The 19,051-nt window shown below is 45.1% G+C and overlaps 1 protein-coding gene across 3 annotated transcripts in view; it reads left to right on the forward strand.

Annotated features, from left to right (window-relative positions):
- LOC124550226 (solute carrier organic anion transporter family member 74D-like) overlaps window positions 1-19,051 on the forward strand; it is a 137,705-nt gene that overhangs the window by 49,782 nt on the left and 68,872 nt on the right. For all 3 annotated transcript variants that reach the window (XR_006967720.1, XM_047125296.1, XM_047125297.1), the window contains 2 exons: window positions 5,125-5,265; window positions 10,776-10,904. Coding sequence is in view for 2 of the 3 variants with exons in the window: in XM_047125296.1 (XP_046981252.1) it covers window positions 5,125-5,265; window positions 10,776-10,904 (270 nt within the window). In the remaining variant the exon portion in view is untranslated. The remainder of the gene's footprint in view (window positions 1-5,124; window positions 5,266-10,775; window positions 10,905-19,051) is intronic.

Raw genomic sequence — 19,051 nt, forward strand, 5'->3', positions numbered from 1 at the left:
TAGGTGAAAATCCGTTCTCGGTACCTCACCCGAATGCAGCTTTATGGAATTTCGGAAATCACTGCAGGTATATATTTGCAGGTACACGTTATGCGTTTGGTCGTTTACTTGTCCATAATTATAAATAACATATAAATTGAGACGATAAAAATAAGCAATCTACCAAATAACATTGTGCCGCATTGTTCTCCCCTTTTCTTTGAGTGATTATTGTGCCTTGACTGCGTTTAGACGCCAGTTATTAAAACGTAGTCCTGCTGCGATCCTCGTCCTCGCTGACATTTTTGGCTGTCGTCCCGTTGGTCGGGTGGAAGGGAATTGATTAGGTTGTTGGTTGGTTCCTCAGCCGTCCCTGGGTCGTGCTGCCACCCGATTACTTTGTGTTAAGCTTGGCTGCCTGTGTCACCTAAACTGTTGTTAGAGTTTCCCAGGCCGACCCTTGGAACACTTCTGAGCACTACTGTTCTGTTGTTTGTGATTGTGATTATCTTTTGTAGCAAGAACCGTACCAGGCCTTCAGCCATATTTTAATTTTGTCTGTTCTATATTCAGTATATGGCCTTCAGCCAAACCTTATGTGAAGTATTTTAAGATTAGGCCTTCAGCCGTGTTTTATTTAAAATTCTTGTTTGCTCTGTATTTAGCACTTCAGCCACGTTTGTTTTAGAATCTGTGGCTTCCAGCCATAATGTGTAAATTCCTGTCTGTAAGGTTTCTCTTTAATTGTCTTGAATTCTTAAAATGGCCTTCAGTTGTACTGTGTGAATGCTTGTCTTAAGGTTTGTTTTTAATTATTGTGAATAATTGTTTGTGACGTTCAGCTGTCAAGATATTTTAAGTTTTCGTAAGATGGTTTTCTTTTGTACTGTGTAAATGCTTGTCTTTAAAGGTTCCCCTTTATTATGTTGAAATATCATTGGGTTTTCAGCCGAGGAATTAATTCAAATTTTCCTTAATACGGCTTTTAGCCGAAATTGGTAAGTGCTTGCCTTTTAAAGAATTTCCTTTGCTGATCTGAAATATTATTTGGGCCTTTAGTCGAGAAGATACTTTAATTTTACTTAAGTAACGCCTTCAGCTGTTTGTCTAATTTCTTATCCCTTAAAAGGAATTATTTAGAGATATTTTAATTTTACTTAAGTAAGGCCTTGAGCCGTTCCCCTAAATCCTTGTATTTTAATGGAATTATATAAACTTTACTATTGAGAAGTTACTTGGGCCCTCAGCCGTGAATTGATCCTTGTTGTTTTAAAGAGAAAACTGTGCATTGACATTCGAGGAGTTGTTCGTTCTTGTGTAACTACCAGTAACTGATCTTGGCCGCTTTCGACAACCTGATCCGCTCTGTCCTGTGAAACCAGATTCCAACCATTAGAAATTCGGTAAAAGTTCACTCAAATTACACGTATCTTTTTATCATATCACGATTCGAATGCAATATGTACGAAATACTACTGAGCGTTGCCACGAACTATCGATGTATCGTAGCACGTCTCTGAGAGAAATAATCTGATGTGCGGCACTGGTCAGCGAGAGAGCCGTGTGCTGAAGAAGCGGTTTTTGGAGGGACGGCGCGAGACAGGGCGGAGGGAACCGAGTGGAGGTCGTGGACTGAAGTGGTACGGTGTCATTCCGTGGCGTTCTGCCTTCCAAGACTGCTGAGCCCGGTAGAACACGTCGTTGTCACAGAAGACGCGGGGCGCGGAGATTGTGACACTGGTTGGGACGTCTGGTGGGAATGGAGCAGAGCGGTCCAAAGGGTCTCGTCTGCTGCGGTAGGATCGGCTGTTGAACGTGTGACCTGTTGGAATTACGTCCGATTACCTACCTGCTGCAGACACCCAGATCAGTTGTTTTCAACGCCGACAAAGAATCCGGTGAGAACGTACTTGATGTGGAATGGTTCGAACTACGGTTCCGTTTCTGTGCAATATTTAAGTGGTGGTCGATGCGGGTTAATTCGACGGCTAGTTCATGACTTCACAGTAATGGTTCCCGCCAGAATCACAACGGTCGCTAGTTGTACTGCCAGTAGCCGATATTTGACCAAGTTCTATAGAGTGGTTCTGCTCAGCCTCCCTGTGTTGTGTTACCGGATTAGCGTAAGTTGTGTCCACTCTGAGATATTCTGTTTATGACAGATCACAATACCCTTGCCTTCCTGGCCGTTAACTGAAGGTCCCGGTTGTATTAACGTAGCTGATTATTTTCTGTGCTGTGGATATTGTTTTTATTGTTGTATTTGTACATCTTAAACTGTCAAACCGAACGGGACTACTTGCTTGGGGCCATTCTGCAGTGTAACTTACTTCCTTTCCGCGGGAAGATTAAAGTGCAAATTTGCTAGTAAAATGGTAACGCGTTCGTCCTGGATTGTGCTTATTTAATTTTAAAAGCGATGTGAGGGAGCCTTCTGAAATTTTCTGGCACTGTCTGCTACTTTTGTACGCTGCCTTTTCCCATGTTAAATTTTGTCGTTAGTCTAACCTGACCTCTTTCTGCAATTCCTCGAGAGTCGTTTACCATTCCGGAAAAAGGAGATCGGTAACATGTTAAAATTAATTATTCATCGCGTTGATACCTCGCTCACCTGAAGATTTTCCCGATTTTGCTGTCGGATCCTTGAATTGGTATTTAATTGTTATGGGTATTTCTGAGAGAGTATTTTGCGAGTTATGGACATGTATTGTTTCCGTACATAGTCTAAAGGTCAGTGGGGCGGGTCGGTTGGACACGCCGCGCCGGTCGTGATAATATACTCCCGCCTGGGCAGCTAAGGTGGTTTGCACTGATTCTGAGGTTTCTTATTTATGATGCAGCTGTTATTTTGTAAGTGCTCTTGTTGGTAACTTTGATACTGCTCTTGGAGCACTTGATTTTCTCGTTTTTGGGTTTCTAATTATTAAAGTTAATTATCCTTACGGTACATTGATAATTTTTACTTTATGAACCGTCTGACTACAACTGAATGAAACGCAATTTTCGAGCCATACGCGTTTCGCCTTTATTTTCTGCAAGGCATCTTCAGTGGCAGATTGCGTGGATGATTTTCTACATATTAGGCTCCTGTTGCATTTTTAGTGCTGTTCCTCTTCTTATAAATGCCAGTTTGCGGTTTTTTCCCCACATTTCACAGCACTAGGAACTGAACACTTGTTTTGATGCAAATGTTTTGGTTTCCATTTCATTGCATCAAAACAAGTGTTTAGTTCATAGTGCTGTGAAATGTGGGAAAAAATCATGCTTTCATTTAACATTCTGGCGGTTATACCCGCTATTAATATACCAGCATTCTACATTTTCAATTGCTTTTCTCTCATATTAAACTCTGGTCTTGCAATGTTAATAGCTTAAATATGTTCCGAGAACAATTTGAAATCAACAGCTTTCCTGGATGGCAGTGAGCTGTTATGAATACTTCCTCAGATATCCTCAACCTACTGCCTACCCTCGCTCCGGCCCACAAAAAAAGAGACGGAAGTTCTCTGCTGTCTGGGTAACTGCTTCCGTTATGTAGTGCATCCCTGACCCACTGAAGTCGAGCTCTCCACCCCATAACGCACGCCCAGACATCTACAGCAATGACCGTCACAACTGGCTCTGGCTGAGACCCTCCACTCGGCTGCAAACCAAAGGTCCCCAATCTACCAGGGGTACGTTGCTGCATATTGTGAACTCTGTTTGCGTCCTATGAGAGACGCTAGCAGTCTTCGCACTTCCACCAGCCGCACGTGGGAACTGAGGATGGTCTCAGAGCCCAAGCGACCTGCGTCTTTGGTGCGAGGGTGCGACGTGCAGTATTTTGCAAGCTGATACAAGCAACACCTTGCAGACTACTGTTTATTTCCCTAAGGAGGTGCATAACGCGCCTAGTGTTGGAACTCTCGAAGGGTGCTGAAGGGTATAAACCTGCATCTGTACTTCACAAGCTATGATGTAATGTCTTGTGCAAAGTACATTGTGTACCGCAATCATACTCCAGCCCCTACCTGCTCCATTCGCAAATGGCGTGCCAAATGGAAGATTTCCGCTAACACTCGGTACATGTCCGAATTTCTTTTTCTTTTAGGTCTTTATGAAAGACAGAACTTCGAGGGAGCAATTTTGTTCCTCGGCTCGGGCGTGGGACCTCGGAATTTTGAAAATAAGGCTCTACGCGTTGCAGAACGTCTTTCATTTAGAATGCCCCACAGGTGTTGGTTGAACATTAAACGACGCTCTCGAGCTGGGTGAATAAACCCATGATGAAGCGCACAGCCTTTTTTTAAGCTCCTCAATTTTTAGTCATCCTGCGCTTTGATCATTTATTAACAATGACATAATAATAATAATAATAATGATAAAAATAATAATAACAGTTTATAATTACAGGAATAGTTTCTAACTGGTAGGTGAACTGAGGTGGGATACTGTTTCATGTCGTATTTGCGACTCAGAGTCCCAAATTTTTCATCCTGGAAATGTTAGAGTAAGGTTGACGATTCACGCCTTGTCATAGAGAAGGGAGTGTCAAGACTAGCATAAATGGCGCCAGTTTATTCGATTACGGGAACTTCTGAGAGTAAATATACTGTTTGCTAAAAGATCTGGTGACAGATAAATATCCCATGTTTTGGCAAATATCATAAAATTTTAATCAGAAAGCACTATAAAAGACGATGAATTAATTTCATGTATTTGGCTTTCTTTAATGGAAAATGCGTTATGGACAAACAGCGTGAAATCGAATAAAATTTTTGATTTTATAAATACGATCGCCTAACGCAGTACAAAATAGAGTAAAACTGCTATCATCGAGCTCTTGTAAGGCTTACGAGTGGCCAAACAGCGCCAGAAGTAATAAGCTTGTTGTAGCTGGGATTCAAAGTCATGACAAATTTTTTGAAGGGCATCATCTTTATGCCAGTGACTGTTATAAGTTTTTATTACACTATTGCAATTTCGGCCTTAGGCCACAGTTGATTACGGCCTAAGGCCGAAATTGCAGTAGTTTAATAAAAACTTATAACAGTCACTGGCGTAAAGATGATGTCCTTCAAAAGAAACGACAGAAGGCTTACCTTATTCCTTGTCGCCAGAGTTGCTGCAACCCAGTGCCAATGATGTTTTCGGCCATGTTCGCAGCGGCGTCGCAGTTCGTGCGCATGCTCGGACCGACCGTGGGCTACCTGTTGGCGTCTTACTCGCTGAGCAGATTCGTTGCACCTGGCCTCACACCTCTTATCGACGAGACAGATCCGCGCTGGATTGGCGCCTGGTGGATCGGTGAGTAAACTGTTAACTCTGTCGGTCCAAGCAATATGTAACACTATTGTATTTATACAGGTGACCATAAATTTCGAAACACTTTAAACCAGACCGAGCAGTACAGCCCTGGGACTTCTAATGTATTCAGAATTTGATGTTTGAAGCAAGCAAAATGAAAAGGTAGATAGGGGATACATATATCTGTTTAACAGACGCTTTCTAGTCGTCGGAGCACTATCATTCAATAGGTCATAATTAGAATTGTGTGGATAGCAACATCCATGGTGACGCAAAAATAACAGATTGTCAAAACTGATTGCCTGTTATCTCTAACAGCAACACCGAGTGTTGCACTATTATTTACGTATTAGGCTCACTAAAGTTGTGAAACTGGTGCCTCCATACTGTTTGTGATGCCCTTAACGAAAAACATTTAATAGAAGTGGTATACTCAAAATCCAATCTTCAAGACAATGAAGTTACCGATGGTACTGTGACTGAGACACGAAAAAATATCGGAAGCGACTGACAGGTCTCGGTCACTAAGCAGCAAATCATAGAAAGTGAAAAGGTGAGACAAATCAATGAGGAAATCGGCAAGTGAAGATGGAAGGACTTATTAAGAAAGTCCAACGAGTAACAGAAAGACGCAGCGAAGACTAGATCAAGAACCTACAGTGAGCTACGACAACGATGGTGAAGCGTATATACGATACCTGTTGCAAGTGCTGGTTGGGGCCATGATCGCAAGAGTCAATAGACCTTGGCGGTAATCACCACTCCATGTAGCAACCGAACACCCGCTCCATGCTTTCTGCTGGTTTTTAAGTCGCAGAGATACTTGATTCTTCCCGTACGGCCTGAAACGCCCGCGATGATGTTTCTGCAGCTGAACTGGTGGTGTTCCGGAAACAAAGCCCACTATCTGGTATATGGAAGTGGAAACGTCCTGAGTTATGCTGGATAGCGGCAGTGAGGGCGCTGGTGACTGTACTTGGAAGGCTACTTGGTCGTCTCCGTCTCTTTGTCGATGGCTACTGATATTCTTGCTGGTTGTCTTGAGCAGAGGTTGTATATGTGTGGTTGTGTAACTGTCAATGGGGGCGTTCTGGTTCTGGGGGTACCATTCTCGGTGGTGGTGACCGCGACTTCCTTCGCTGAGTCGGCCAAGGTTAATCCCTGACCATCGGTGTCTACCACTGCAGCAGGTATCCATGTTGCTGTTGGTCTGTACGAGCTCATCCACGCTGTTCCAGGTGAGGAGCGCTCAGAAGGCTGGGCTCGGATTTCCTGGGAATGTGGAACCCAGAGATGGAGAAACGTATGTGGTAGTATCTCATAGAGGTGTTCCGCTGCGATGCAGTCCTGGAGTGGTGTGGTCCTGTACGTGGTCACGGAAAGTGTGAGTGCTGCTTTAGTTATGACAGTTCCCACGGCTTTCAACATTCGCTACTTAAATACTAGCACCGTTAGAGGATAAGTGGAAAGACGGAATAAGAAGGTTCTTTATGCCTTTTAAAGTCCAGAATTGGATACTGTTTTCCGACCCAGTAGTTTTGGGAGCCCTTCAATCGCTAGAGTGCTTCCAATACGGTTATTTGGAGTAGGCATCCGTCGTTAGTAGCCGCATAGAGCCTTGAAATGGACCTGAAAAGTCCAGATGAATCTTTCCAAGAGTGGCTGGTGGTGCGCCAGAGGGAAAAGATTAGGGTAAAGCTGTATGTTGCCGGGCACAAGCTGAGCAGCGGTGCACTATGCCTTCCAAGTTCCTATATAAACTTGGCCAGTAATCATGTTTTCTCACTAAGGCATTGACTCGCGACTTTCCCCAGTGCCCATGATGAAGCAGGAATTGTGGCCTTAATATGGCCGGGATGACACATTGCATACTTGCCTCAGTTTCTGTCATGACGACGTCGTTAATGGCTGACAGTAAATGCGGGACCAAGTCTAGAGTTCTGCACTTTTGCTTTAGGAAGGAGAGAAGGAAGATTATGATTTAACGTCCAGCCGACATCAAGGTCATTAGAGACAATGTATGTGGACCTCCCGTCAAGCATGCATTGCGTGTCTTAAGATCGGCTCCCACTGCACGTCTGCAACTTTTAGAGCTGCCGTTACGTGAAATCCCTCTACGCTCTCCTTTCTGCATTTATTTGAAAATATAAGCTTTCTTTCTGGTCTGTGTCTGGCCCCACTGTAAGGGGCAATGGGGCATCCATATTGGCTTGTTGCTCTGCTGGATTATACTTAATTGTATGATTTAAAATTTCTCTTTCTTTACCAAAATACATGTGGGGGTATGTGTCTGTTTATTTGTTAGTTTTTTGTTTGGCAACTGAAGTGTATGTATCTATAACAGATTACATACAATGCATAAGGCCAAGTGGTTTGGACTGCAAGTGGTGTAACCCAATGAGTTCGACTACACAGCACGTACTCACACAGACCGCATCAGTTAATGCTGAGAAAATTGTAAAGTTCGAAGTAGCTGGATATTTGAACTCTCGAATTAATAGTTTACGAATTGGTAACACCAACTAACAGATTTGACCTTTAAAGTAGCCCTCGAGTATAAACTTGACTTCTATCTGGTGGAAACCATTTCCATGAATCACGAATAATTACGTTGAATGTCCAAAGATAAAATTCTGACTTGATATAAAGATGCAATTACCTATCGTTAATTGTGAGCGAAAGAATTGTGTAACTACATAATCCGTCGAATAGTTTTAACTCATGAACTCTCATACCAGACACACAGTTTTCACTTATTTAATGAAGTTCAATAATATTTTACGTTGATCTCAAGAAGCTGTTGCGCCCCCAGAAATTCCTTAGTACGATGCATGCAGTGCAGATACATCATGGGCCTACCTGGGTGCCATGGTGAATTGTCACAAATAAATTCGGAGTTCATGGAGCAGAATCAGTGTGATTTACAAGTTAAATTGTCCATTGATGACAAGAGGAATAATAAGACTCTGTAGAATTGCAGATTCTTCCACACAAGCGCATTATACGCAACTCCAGTCTGTACAGTAGCAGCCACTCAATGATAACGGTTCTTGGTAAGTCAAAAATTAGTTTTCAAGACGCACCTTAATTTCATTCATGTATTGGGTAATCTTCTGATAGAATTCTCCATACACGTGACATACTTTCATTTCCACTTAACCTCAAACGTGAAATTTCTCTTAAGTGCCTAATATAACTCACGACAGTTAACAAGAAATACACTCCTGGAAATTGAAATAAGAACACCGTGAATTCATTGTCCCAGGAAGGGGAAACTTTATTGACACATTCCTGGGGTCAGATACATCACATGATCACACTGACAGGCATATAGACACAGGCAACAGAGCATGCACAATGTCGGCACTAGTACAGTGTATATCCACCTTTCGCAGCAATGCAGGCTGCTATTCTCCCATGGAGACGATCGTAGAGATGCTGGATGTAGTCCTGTGGAACGGCTTGCCATGCCATTTCCACCTGGCGCCTCAGTTGGACCAGCGTTCGTGCTGGACGTGCAGACCGCGTGAGACGACGCTTCATCCAGTCCCAAACATGCTCAATGGGGGACAGATCCGGAGATCTTGCTGGCCAGGGTAGTTGACTTACACCTTCTAGAGCACGTTGGGTGGCACGGGATACATGCGGACGTGCATTGTCCTGTTGGAACAGCAAGTTCTATGCCGGTCTAGGAATGGTAGAACGATGGGTTCGATGACGGTTTGGATGTACCGTGCACTATTCAGTGTCCCCTCGACGATCACCAGTGGTGTACGGCCAGTGTAGGAGATCGCTCCCCACACCATGATGCCGGGTGTTGGCCCTGTGTGCCTCGGTCGTATGCAGTCCTGATTGTGGCGCTCACCTGCACGGCGCCAAACACGCATACGACCATCATTGGCACCAAGGCAGAAGCGACTCTCATCGCTGAAGACGACACGTCTCCATTCGTCCCTCCATTCACGCCTGTCGCGACACCACTGGAGGCGGGCTGCACGATGTTGGGGCGTGAGAGGAAGACGGCCTAACGGTGTGCGGGACCGTAGCCCAGCTTCATGGAGACGGTTGCGAATGGTCCTCGCCGATACCCCAGGAGCAACAGTGTCCCTAATTTGCTGGGAAGTGGCGGTGCGGTCCCCTACGGCACTGCGTAGGATCCTACGGTCTTGGCGTGCATCCGTGCGTCGCTGCGGTCCGGTCCCAGGTCGACGGGCACGTGCACCTTCCGCCGACCACTGGCGACAACATCGATGTACTGTGGAGACCTCACGCCCCACGTGTTGAGCAATTCGGCGGTACGTCCACCCGGCCTCCCGCATGCCCACTATACGCCCTCGCTCAAAGTCCGTCAACTGCACATACGGTTCACGTCCACGCTGTCGCGGCATGCTACCAGTGTTAAAGACTGCGATGGAGCTCCGTATGCCACGGCAAACTGGCTGACACTGACGGCGGCGGTGCACAAATGCTGCGCAGCTAGCGCCATTCGAGGGCCAACACCGCGGTTCCTGGTGTGTCCGCTGTGCCGTGCGTGTGATCATTGCTTGTACAGCCCTCTCGCAGTGTCCGGAGCAAGTATGGTGGGTCTGACACACCGGTGTCAATGTGTTCTTTTTTCCATTTCCAGGAGTGTATTTCAGTGTAGGCCACGCCTACCATCATGAACGATTAAATCCTGACTCCTCCTTCTAAGTCTTACTGCACTTAGCAATTACCTAAAAACTAAGAATAACGAAGAAGTCAGCGATGTTACTGCACCGAATAACGTTTGCATAAGTATGCATTTGATTGGCAACAATCATCAGTTGCAGCTGGTCAGCAATAACTTAACTGCCTTAATGTAGTGATGGTCCCGTTTCGTTTCTGCTATTGTTTTCCATTTTCCATTTTAAACGATTCACCAATTGTATGTCTGTTTCGTACCACGCCTGCGCTTGAGTCGTGTGCGTCTTCAGTACTAGTATTCACTATTACACAGTTTTCCTGTTTGTGTTCCCTGTCGCGCAGCATGAGGGAATGGCTGTTATGAAATTTTGTAAGTAATTCCACGGAGTATGTGATTTCTCCCTCTTTCTTTTTATTGCATTTTACATGTTTCATTATATTAGAAGCGTTTCGTGTCCGTTCGTGTTTTTTCAGATTGTCTTAGTTCCCTTTCTACTTTTTTGACACGAAATCTTTGGTTCCATGAGAATACTGGGGTGAGGATTACCTCAGATGATGAAGTGATTTTGTCTGTAAATAACATCCTGTTTCCTCTCGCTTGAGTTGTTTTAATTTTGAAAGCTTAGACCCATAGTTCCTTATCTAATATTTCAGACTTGGGGTGCTCTCCCTTTCCCACGTAACAGAACATTTTTAACTATTACAGCTTACACCGGATGATGGAAGTGTAACAGTTCCGAAAAAGGCCGTGTACCCAATAAAAGATCGTGGACTAAGCCGCTATCCTGCAGTTCTTTTTCATTTTTCGTGTTTCTACTTGGCTGACTCTGCTGTTGGCCCCACAGGATGGGCGCCGCTGTCGGCGTTGGCTCTGCTGCTGGCTGTGCCGCTGATGCTGTTTCCCCGCGAGATGCCGGCCACGCGGCAACGCTCGTCCAAGTCGCCACGTCGAGTCCTGGAGAGGTCACTAGCCGGTACGTCATCCTAGTACACACATTCTACTAGCAAAGGCTATACCCAGTGCGGGCTTTCAAACGATAGGAAATGATAGTGTGGTGGTGGCCCTCAACTGAGGACCCTCAGACTCAGAGTTGAAATATTAAAAGTTTTGTCTGGTTTCGTCGTCTAGGGGCTGGGATACGTAGTTGCCGCATTACAGGCCAATTACTGCTGAGGCTACAGTATATGATAAGAATACACACATTAATCGAATGGTCGAAGGTTTCTGTCACTTGGCAATTGCGAATTATGAAAGTAACATACAAATTTATACATGAAAGATTACAATTAAATAAAATCTGCAGGTACTATCTTAACGACTTTAAATGATGAGTGCGATAGTAGAAGTACTTTTGAGAATACGATATATTTCTGCAAAACACTTATTGGTGTCGATGGTCCAGCAATCAAATAAAATATAAGTTGAAACTACCTGGCGGATTAAAACTGTGCAGGACCGAGACTCGAACTCGGGACCTTTGCCCTTCGCGGGCAAGTGCTCTACCAACTGAGCTACCCAAGCACGACTCACGCCTCATCCTCACAGCTTTACAGTTCGAGTCTCGGTTCGGCACAGATTTAATCTACCAGGTAGTTTCATATCAGCACACACTCCGCTGTAGAGTGAAAATTTCATTTTAAAATGTAAGTTGAATAACAGGGAAACAATAGATTCCTATTTCACGTGATTATTTATGAGCAACAACATAGCTCGCGAGATGTTCACTTCTGAACGCATACTACGACTTCACTGCAGAAGCCACGGAAATCACGCAAGAGCACAGGTCGATACTCCGAACTATACTCCTGGAAATTGAAATAAGAACACCGTGAATTCATTGTCCCAGGAAGGGGAAACTTTATTGACACATTCCTGGGGTCAGATACATCACATGATCACACTGACAGAACCACAGGCACATAGACACAGGCAACAGAGCATGCACAATGTCGGCACTAGTACAGTGTATATCCACCTTTCGCAGCAATGCAGGCTGCTATTCTCCCATGGAGACGATCGTAGAGATGCTGGATGTAGTCCTGTGGAACGGCTTGCCATGCCATTTCCACCTGGCGCCTCAGTTGGACCAGCGTTCGTGCTGGACGTGCAGACCGCGTGAGACGACGGTTCATCCAGTCCCAAACATGCTCAATGGGGGACAGATCCGGAGATCTTGCTGGCCAGGGTAGTTGACTTACACCTTCTAGAGCACGTTGGGTGGCACGGGATACATGCGGACGTGCATTGTCCTGTTGGAACAGCAAGTTCACTTGCCGGTCTAGGAATGGTAGAACGATGGGTTCGATGACGGTTTGGATGTACCGTGCACTATTCAGTGTCCCCTCGACGATCACCAGTGGTGTACGGCCAGTGTAGGAGATCGCTCCCCACACCATGATGCCGGGTGTTGGCCCTGTGGCCTCGGTCGTATGCAGTCCTGATTGTGGCGCTCACCTGCACGGCGCCAAACACGCATACGACCATCATTGGCACCAAGGCAGAAGCGACTCTCATCGCTGAAGACGACACGTCTCCATTCGTCCCTCCATTCACGCCTGTCGCGACACCACTGGAGGCGGGCTGCACGATGTTGGGGCGTGAGCGGAAGACGGCCTAACGGTGTGCGGGACCGTAGCCCAGCTTCATGGAGACGGTTGCGAATGGTCCTCGCCGATACCCCAGGAGCAACAGTGTCCCTAATTTGCTGGGAAGTGGCGGTGCGGTCCCCTACGGCACTGCGTAGGATCCTACGGTCTTGGCGTGCATCCGTGCGTCTCTGCGGTCCGGTCCCAGGTCGACGGGCACGTGCACCTTCCGCCGACCACTGGCGACAACATCGATGTACTGTGGAGACCTCACACCCCACGTGTTGAGCAATTCGGCGGTACGTCCAGCCGGCCTCCCGCATGCCCACTATACGCCCTCGATCAAAGTCCGTCAACTGCACATACGGTTCACGCCCACGCTGTCGCGGCATGCTACCAGTGTTAAAGACTGCGATGGAGCTCCGTATGCCACGGCAAACTGGCTGACACTGACGGCGGCGGTGCACAAATGCTGCGCAGCGAGCGCCATTCGACGGCCAACACCGCGGTTCCTGGTGTGTCCGCTGTGCCGTGCGTGTGATCATTGCTTGTACAGCCCTCTCGCAGTGTCCGGAGCAAGTATGGTGGGTCTGACACACCGGTGTCAATGTGTTCTTTTTTCCATTTCCAGGAGTGTATTTCTATCTGCCGCGACCACGCGCAATCTGCTCCACTCTCCAAGTGCTTCCCGCGACTTTGCGTCTGTCGCGCCGTCGCATCCCGCACTCCTCGTGTCCTGTGGGACTCTCCAGAACTACTGCACTGCTCATAACTACCTCGTGTCCTCCCCGGAGACGATCGCTGTGATTGGCTGGGGCGCACCCGCCCTGTCTTCAAGGCAACGCCCACTCACAAACATAATGAAACATACGAAATACTGGAGTTATATTTAAATAACTTGAAATTAAATAAATGTCGCTACGGTTGGACCATAAACACGCTCTAACTCACATTATTAGATACATAAACAAATAAAATAAACGTATACCAAAGGAATAGAACAAAAGGTAGGGCAGTAGCCTAATGTCTCTGTGCTTTCTAAAGCACGGTAAATATTTAACCAAATTCTTCATGAATAGTATATATCGAATATAAACAAAGACATAGATGAACAAGTATATTTGTAAGCATGCTGCTACCGTTCCTTCGTGTAACTGTACAATACTTACGGCCTGCCGCGATCCATAGTAATTGGCCACTTTGACCTCCTATAACTCATATACTATTCAAGTTACATGCCTGTAATTTATAACAATTTAGGTTTACATTAATAGCTTTCTAAAGACATGTCGATCGACGAAATCGGATCAAGCGTTTACATTTTGGAAATTTTGATGTGTGTTATTTGTCTAATTTACAGTCAGATACTAAACTTTAAACTCATCAAGATATTGCAAATCTGATTAAACTATCAGAATCGTCATGCAGATAATGGTAATCTACATGTTACTTTTTGAGGTATCATGATTCCTCTGGCTACTATTAATGTCTGCCATTAAGGTTTCACAAAGTCGGCCATCTTTGGCACTCCCGGCATAGAAGTCTCCTTCGTCGACACAAAGCACCGTCCTCGTCACAGCGTCAACATGGAATTCCCAGCCACGTGGCTGCTGGACCCCTCTTACTTCGGCCGAAGTCCGGCACCACGTGTTCGGCGTACCGAGCGGACGCGCCCGCTGAGCGTCCTGTGGGGCCGCCCCAACTCCGAACACATAACATTTCCAGGACGCCACAACTCTACCGTTACCTCACAACAGTGACGGAGGGAAGGGTGTAGTCATCACTAGCTTCCCAGAAAAGAAAGATATGATCGTCATATCTTCGTAAATCAAACACGGACTCTAACCCGCCTCATCGAAGGGGATATCAATTCAGTACCAGTTTGAAGAAACTCAGAAAATGTAATGGAAATTGTGAAGTAACAAGTTCATCCAAAGCAGTTTGTTGTGAAATCCCAAGACTATTTCACTGTTCCCCCCTGCTGTCTTTGCAACAAAAACTCCAGTATGATCCTTCCAGCAGCACCGTACCTTCAATTCGTGACATACTTTATCATTTTACCAGTCAACACAAAAAACCTGCTACAATGTGAGTACAGAAATTCACGTGTGACAGAACGTCACCTGCCTGAAACCAAAATAAATCTAACGAAAACAATGTTGTACCATTATACAATGAAGGATTTGATGAGCGGTTGACTTAACTGCTGGTGAATCTTCCGGGTCGTGTGGCCTAATCCATGAAACTTCTTTGTTCCTGGCGTTTCGTCCAGAGCTGCGCTGGACGTCCTTAGAGCTGGTCCTGATTCGTCAGCGCCTCGCCGACTGACCGGTCCGTAGTCGGTGAGCGACATAAATACTGCGAAAAAGGGGCGTGGTAGAAGTTCGCACATGGTCGGTAGAGATAATCGTTGTCAGAAATAAAACTTAACTATAGAGCTGCCATCTGTGAAAGATAAAACTTATCTGTCGAATCTGTAGAGCTATTGTGCTCACAGGGTGTTCAGAAACAGTCTGAAACTCTTTTAAGCGTGTTTCAGGGTAGGTTGTGTTGAGAAATAATGGTTAAGAAAAAAAATTCGATACGTTGCATCGTGTCCAAATTAATTAGCATTGAAGTTAGCTAATGAGGCCATTGCTCACTAAAATTCAAGCGGCCCGCCAGAGACGGTGTCACCAAATGTGTTCGTCGTTTGGCTTCCTAAAAGCGCTACAGTTTACGATATGAGAACAACTGCTACAATTTGTGACTGGCGGCCCTCTTGAATTTGCGCGCCCAGCAGCTTCATTCGTTAAATTCAGTACTAATGAACTCGGAAACGGTGCAACGCATCGAATTCTTCTCTAAACAACTATTTCTCAGCGTATCCTACCATGCAACACCCTTACAAGCTTTTCTGACTGTTTTTGATCAGCCTCCCTATCACTAAGTTTTTTCTGTTAAAGTATTGCCATGATTTACGGATTAAACAGCATGATCTGCTACAGCTGGTTTTTCTACTTTCCCTAGTCAGAAAAGAGCCATGTATTCCGACAGACGTTTACGGGTGCTGATGACCGGGCAGTTGAGCGCCCCACAAACCAAATGTCATCATCATCAACAGACGTTTATTTATGCTTCTCTTTATATTACATTGTTGCTTAAGTTCGTAGCGCTTTTGTTTTGCACGTAAGTCGTCGCTATTTGACTTTACAGTGTGTCATTTCATCATCTGGAGATAGTGAGTGGAGCTGTGGACGTTAGAAAATGGAGTGTCATATTCCCGACATATTCTTCTGTTTAAGTTCAATAGAGGGTAGACGGCAGCGGAGGCAGCCATAAAAATTTCCGCCTGTATGGAGGCAGTGCCATTGGACAGAGCATGGCAAGAAAATAGTTTTCTCGGTTTAAGGAGGGCCGTTTTGACATTAGAAACTTTCCTCGTTCAGAAAAACCATCGGAGTTAGACGAAGATCGTTAAAACGCATTCATCCACAATTATTCACGTAAGTGTACTCAAGAACGGGCAGATTTGATGAACTGTGATCATCCTACCATTGTCTGACATTTATATGCAACGGTGATGGTTCAAAAATCGCGTGTATGGGCATCGCATGTTCTAAGTCAAAATCACAAAAGTTCGTGGGAAGCCATATGTGCGTCTCTGCCCGCTCATCATCAAATGACTCGTGAACAGCACTGACCAATCCTATACTGCATGATTACTGGTGACTAAAAATGGTGTCCTTTGCTAGCATAAGGAAAAGAAAAGAATGGTTGAGTCCAAAGATAACAGCAACTCCCCGTATAAAGACCTGTGCTCGTCCACAGATGATTGTTAATCTTCTGGTGGAACGGCGACGGTGTGATGTACTAAGAATTACTTCCCCGAGGTGTAACCATCACTGCTGGTATTTATCATCAACAACTGAGACATTTGCAGACGCCGTCAAATAACACCTACCAAGAAGACTGCGTGAAGTGATGCTACTCAATGATAACGCCCGACCGCATTCTGCTGGACTCACATAAACTGCTATACAGGAGTTTATTTGGGAAGTCATTCCGCACCTACTTCATTCATCTGATCTTGCGCCATCACATTTTCGCTCTCTATCGAAAAACCTACAAGAAACTTCCTTTTCGGATGAAAATGCGCTCTGAACATGGTTCGACGAGATCTTCGCCTCAAAAAGAAATGATTTCTACACTACTGGTCATTAAAATTGCTACACCAAGGAGAAATGCAGATGATAAACGGGTATTCATTGGACAAATAAATTATACTAGAACTGACATGTGATTACATTTTCACGCAATTTGGGTGCATAGATTCTGAGAAATCAGTACCAAGAACATCCACCTCTGGCCGTAATAACGGCCTTGATACGCCTGGGCATTGAGTCAAACAGAGCTTGGATGGCGTGTACAGGTACAGCTACCCATGCAGCTTCAACACGATACCACACTTCATCAAGAATAGTCACTGGCGTATTGCGACGAGTCAGTTGCTTGGCCGCCATTGACCAGACTTTTCAATTGGTTACAGATCAGGAGAATGTGCTGGCCAGGACAGCAGTCGAACATTTTCTGTATCCAGAAAGGCCCGCACATGACCTGCAACATGCGGTCGTGCCTTATACTGCTGAAATGTAGGGTTTCACAGGGATCGAATGAAGGGTAGTGCCACGGGTCGAAACACATCTGAAATGTAACGTCCCCTGTTCAAAGTACCGTCAATGCGAACAAAAGGTGACCGAGACGTGTAAGCAATGGCACCCAATACCATCACGCTCGGTGATACGCCGGTATGGCGATGACGAATACACGCTTCCAATGAGCGTTCTCTGCGATGTCGCCAAACACGGATGCGACCATCATGATGCTGTAGACAGACCCTGGATTCATCCGAAAAAAGGGCGTTTTGCCATTCGTGCACCCAGGTTCGTCGTTGACTACACCATCGCAGGCGCTCCTGTCTGTGATGCAGCGTCAAGGGTAACGACAGCCATGGTCTCCGGGCTGATAGTCCATGCTGCTGCAAACGTCGTCGAACTGTTCGTGCAGAGGGTTGTTGTCTTGCAAACGTCCCCATCTGTTGACTCAGGGATAGAGACGTGGCTGCACGATCCGTTACAGCATGGGGATAAGATGCCTGTCATCTCGACTGCTAGTGGTACGAGGCCGTTGGGATCCAGCCCGGCGTTCCGTATTACCCTCCTGAACCCACCGATTCCATATTCTACTAACAGTCATTGGATCTCGACCAACGCGAGCAGCAATGTCGCGATACGATAAACCGCGACAATCCGACCTTCATCAAAGTCGGTAACATGATGGTACGCATTTCTCCTCCTTACACGAGGCATCACAACAACGTTTCACCGGGCAACACCGGTCAACTGCTGGTTGTGTATAAGAAATCGGTTGGAAACTTTCCTCATGTCAGCACGTTGTAGGTGTCGCCACCGGCGCCAACCTTGTGTGAATGATCTGAATAGTTAATTATTTGCATATCACAGCATCTTCTTCCTGACTGTTAAATTTCGCGTCTGTAGCACGTCATCTTTGTGGTGTAGCAATTTTAATGGCCAGTAGTGTACAGTTGCGGAATCGAAAAGTTACCCGAGCGTTGGCAGACTGTTGTAAATAGTGAAAGAGAATTATATTACTGATGACTTAAGTCTCTGTTATGTGTATGTATTGCGTTTATTAAACTTAAGGGAAAATGCTACGAACTTATGCATCAAACCAGTAGCTCCAGTGTAAACCATGCCACAAGTACACGAAATTCCTTCATACCGACAGAGGAGGATGTTTGTCTTCTGATCTGTAAAAGTCTACACTGCGTCTCCTTATATTTTGGTGAGCAATCTTTAGTTTTTGACTGGTTTTTAGATTTAAAGTTTGTGTCTTACAGCAGTAAGCTACGACTGGTAACACGTATTGACAGTAGACTTCCTATTTCAAACAGCCCAAATTGCAATTTTAAACTATTTGGTTTGCCAAAAGCATTGCAGCCCATTTTCATTCATTTGTTTATTTACTCTGCAGCCGGTGTATTCTTCAAATGCCCTAAACAAATAAACTCTTCGTCTGCTTCTTTGAATTCAGTATTATTTTGTACCATTTTATTCTCGATTCGTTGATTGTACATTATTTTAAACTTGTCTTAATGGATGTTAGTCCTCCTCTCAAACTTGCTCTATTAAGTTCTCCCACATGTCGTTGTTTATCTGCAGTAGAGGAAGACAGTAAAATGTCATCTGCAGAACGAAGATTGTTCAGATATGTAGCATTAACACATTCCTTCTTCCTTTCCTGAATTTAAATACCTTAAAACTTGTTCTAGGGTTATTGGCTTTGCTTTTGGTGATATAGAAGCTCTATGCCATTTTAAGGAATTTCCCAGTATCTCTATTAAACAAAAGTACAACTGTAACATTGTTGTAATGGGTAAATATTCTTCACTACACTCAGAAACGAGTGTAGTTTGAAAACTTGTCCTGTAGATATTCTGTCAGTTAGCTGCGTGTTGCATATATTAACGATTCTT

The sequence above is a fragment of the Schistocerca americana genome, chromosome 1 (assembly GCF_021461395.2).
Source record: "Schistocerca americana isolate TAMUIC-IGC-003095 chromosome 1, iqSchAmer2.1, whole genome shotgun sequence".
NCBI lineage: Eukaryota > Metazoa > Arthropoda > Insecta > Orthoptera > Acrididae > Schistocerca > Schistocerca americana.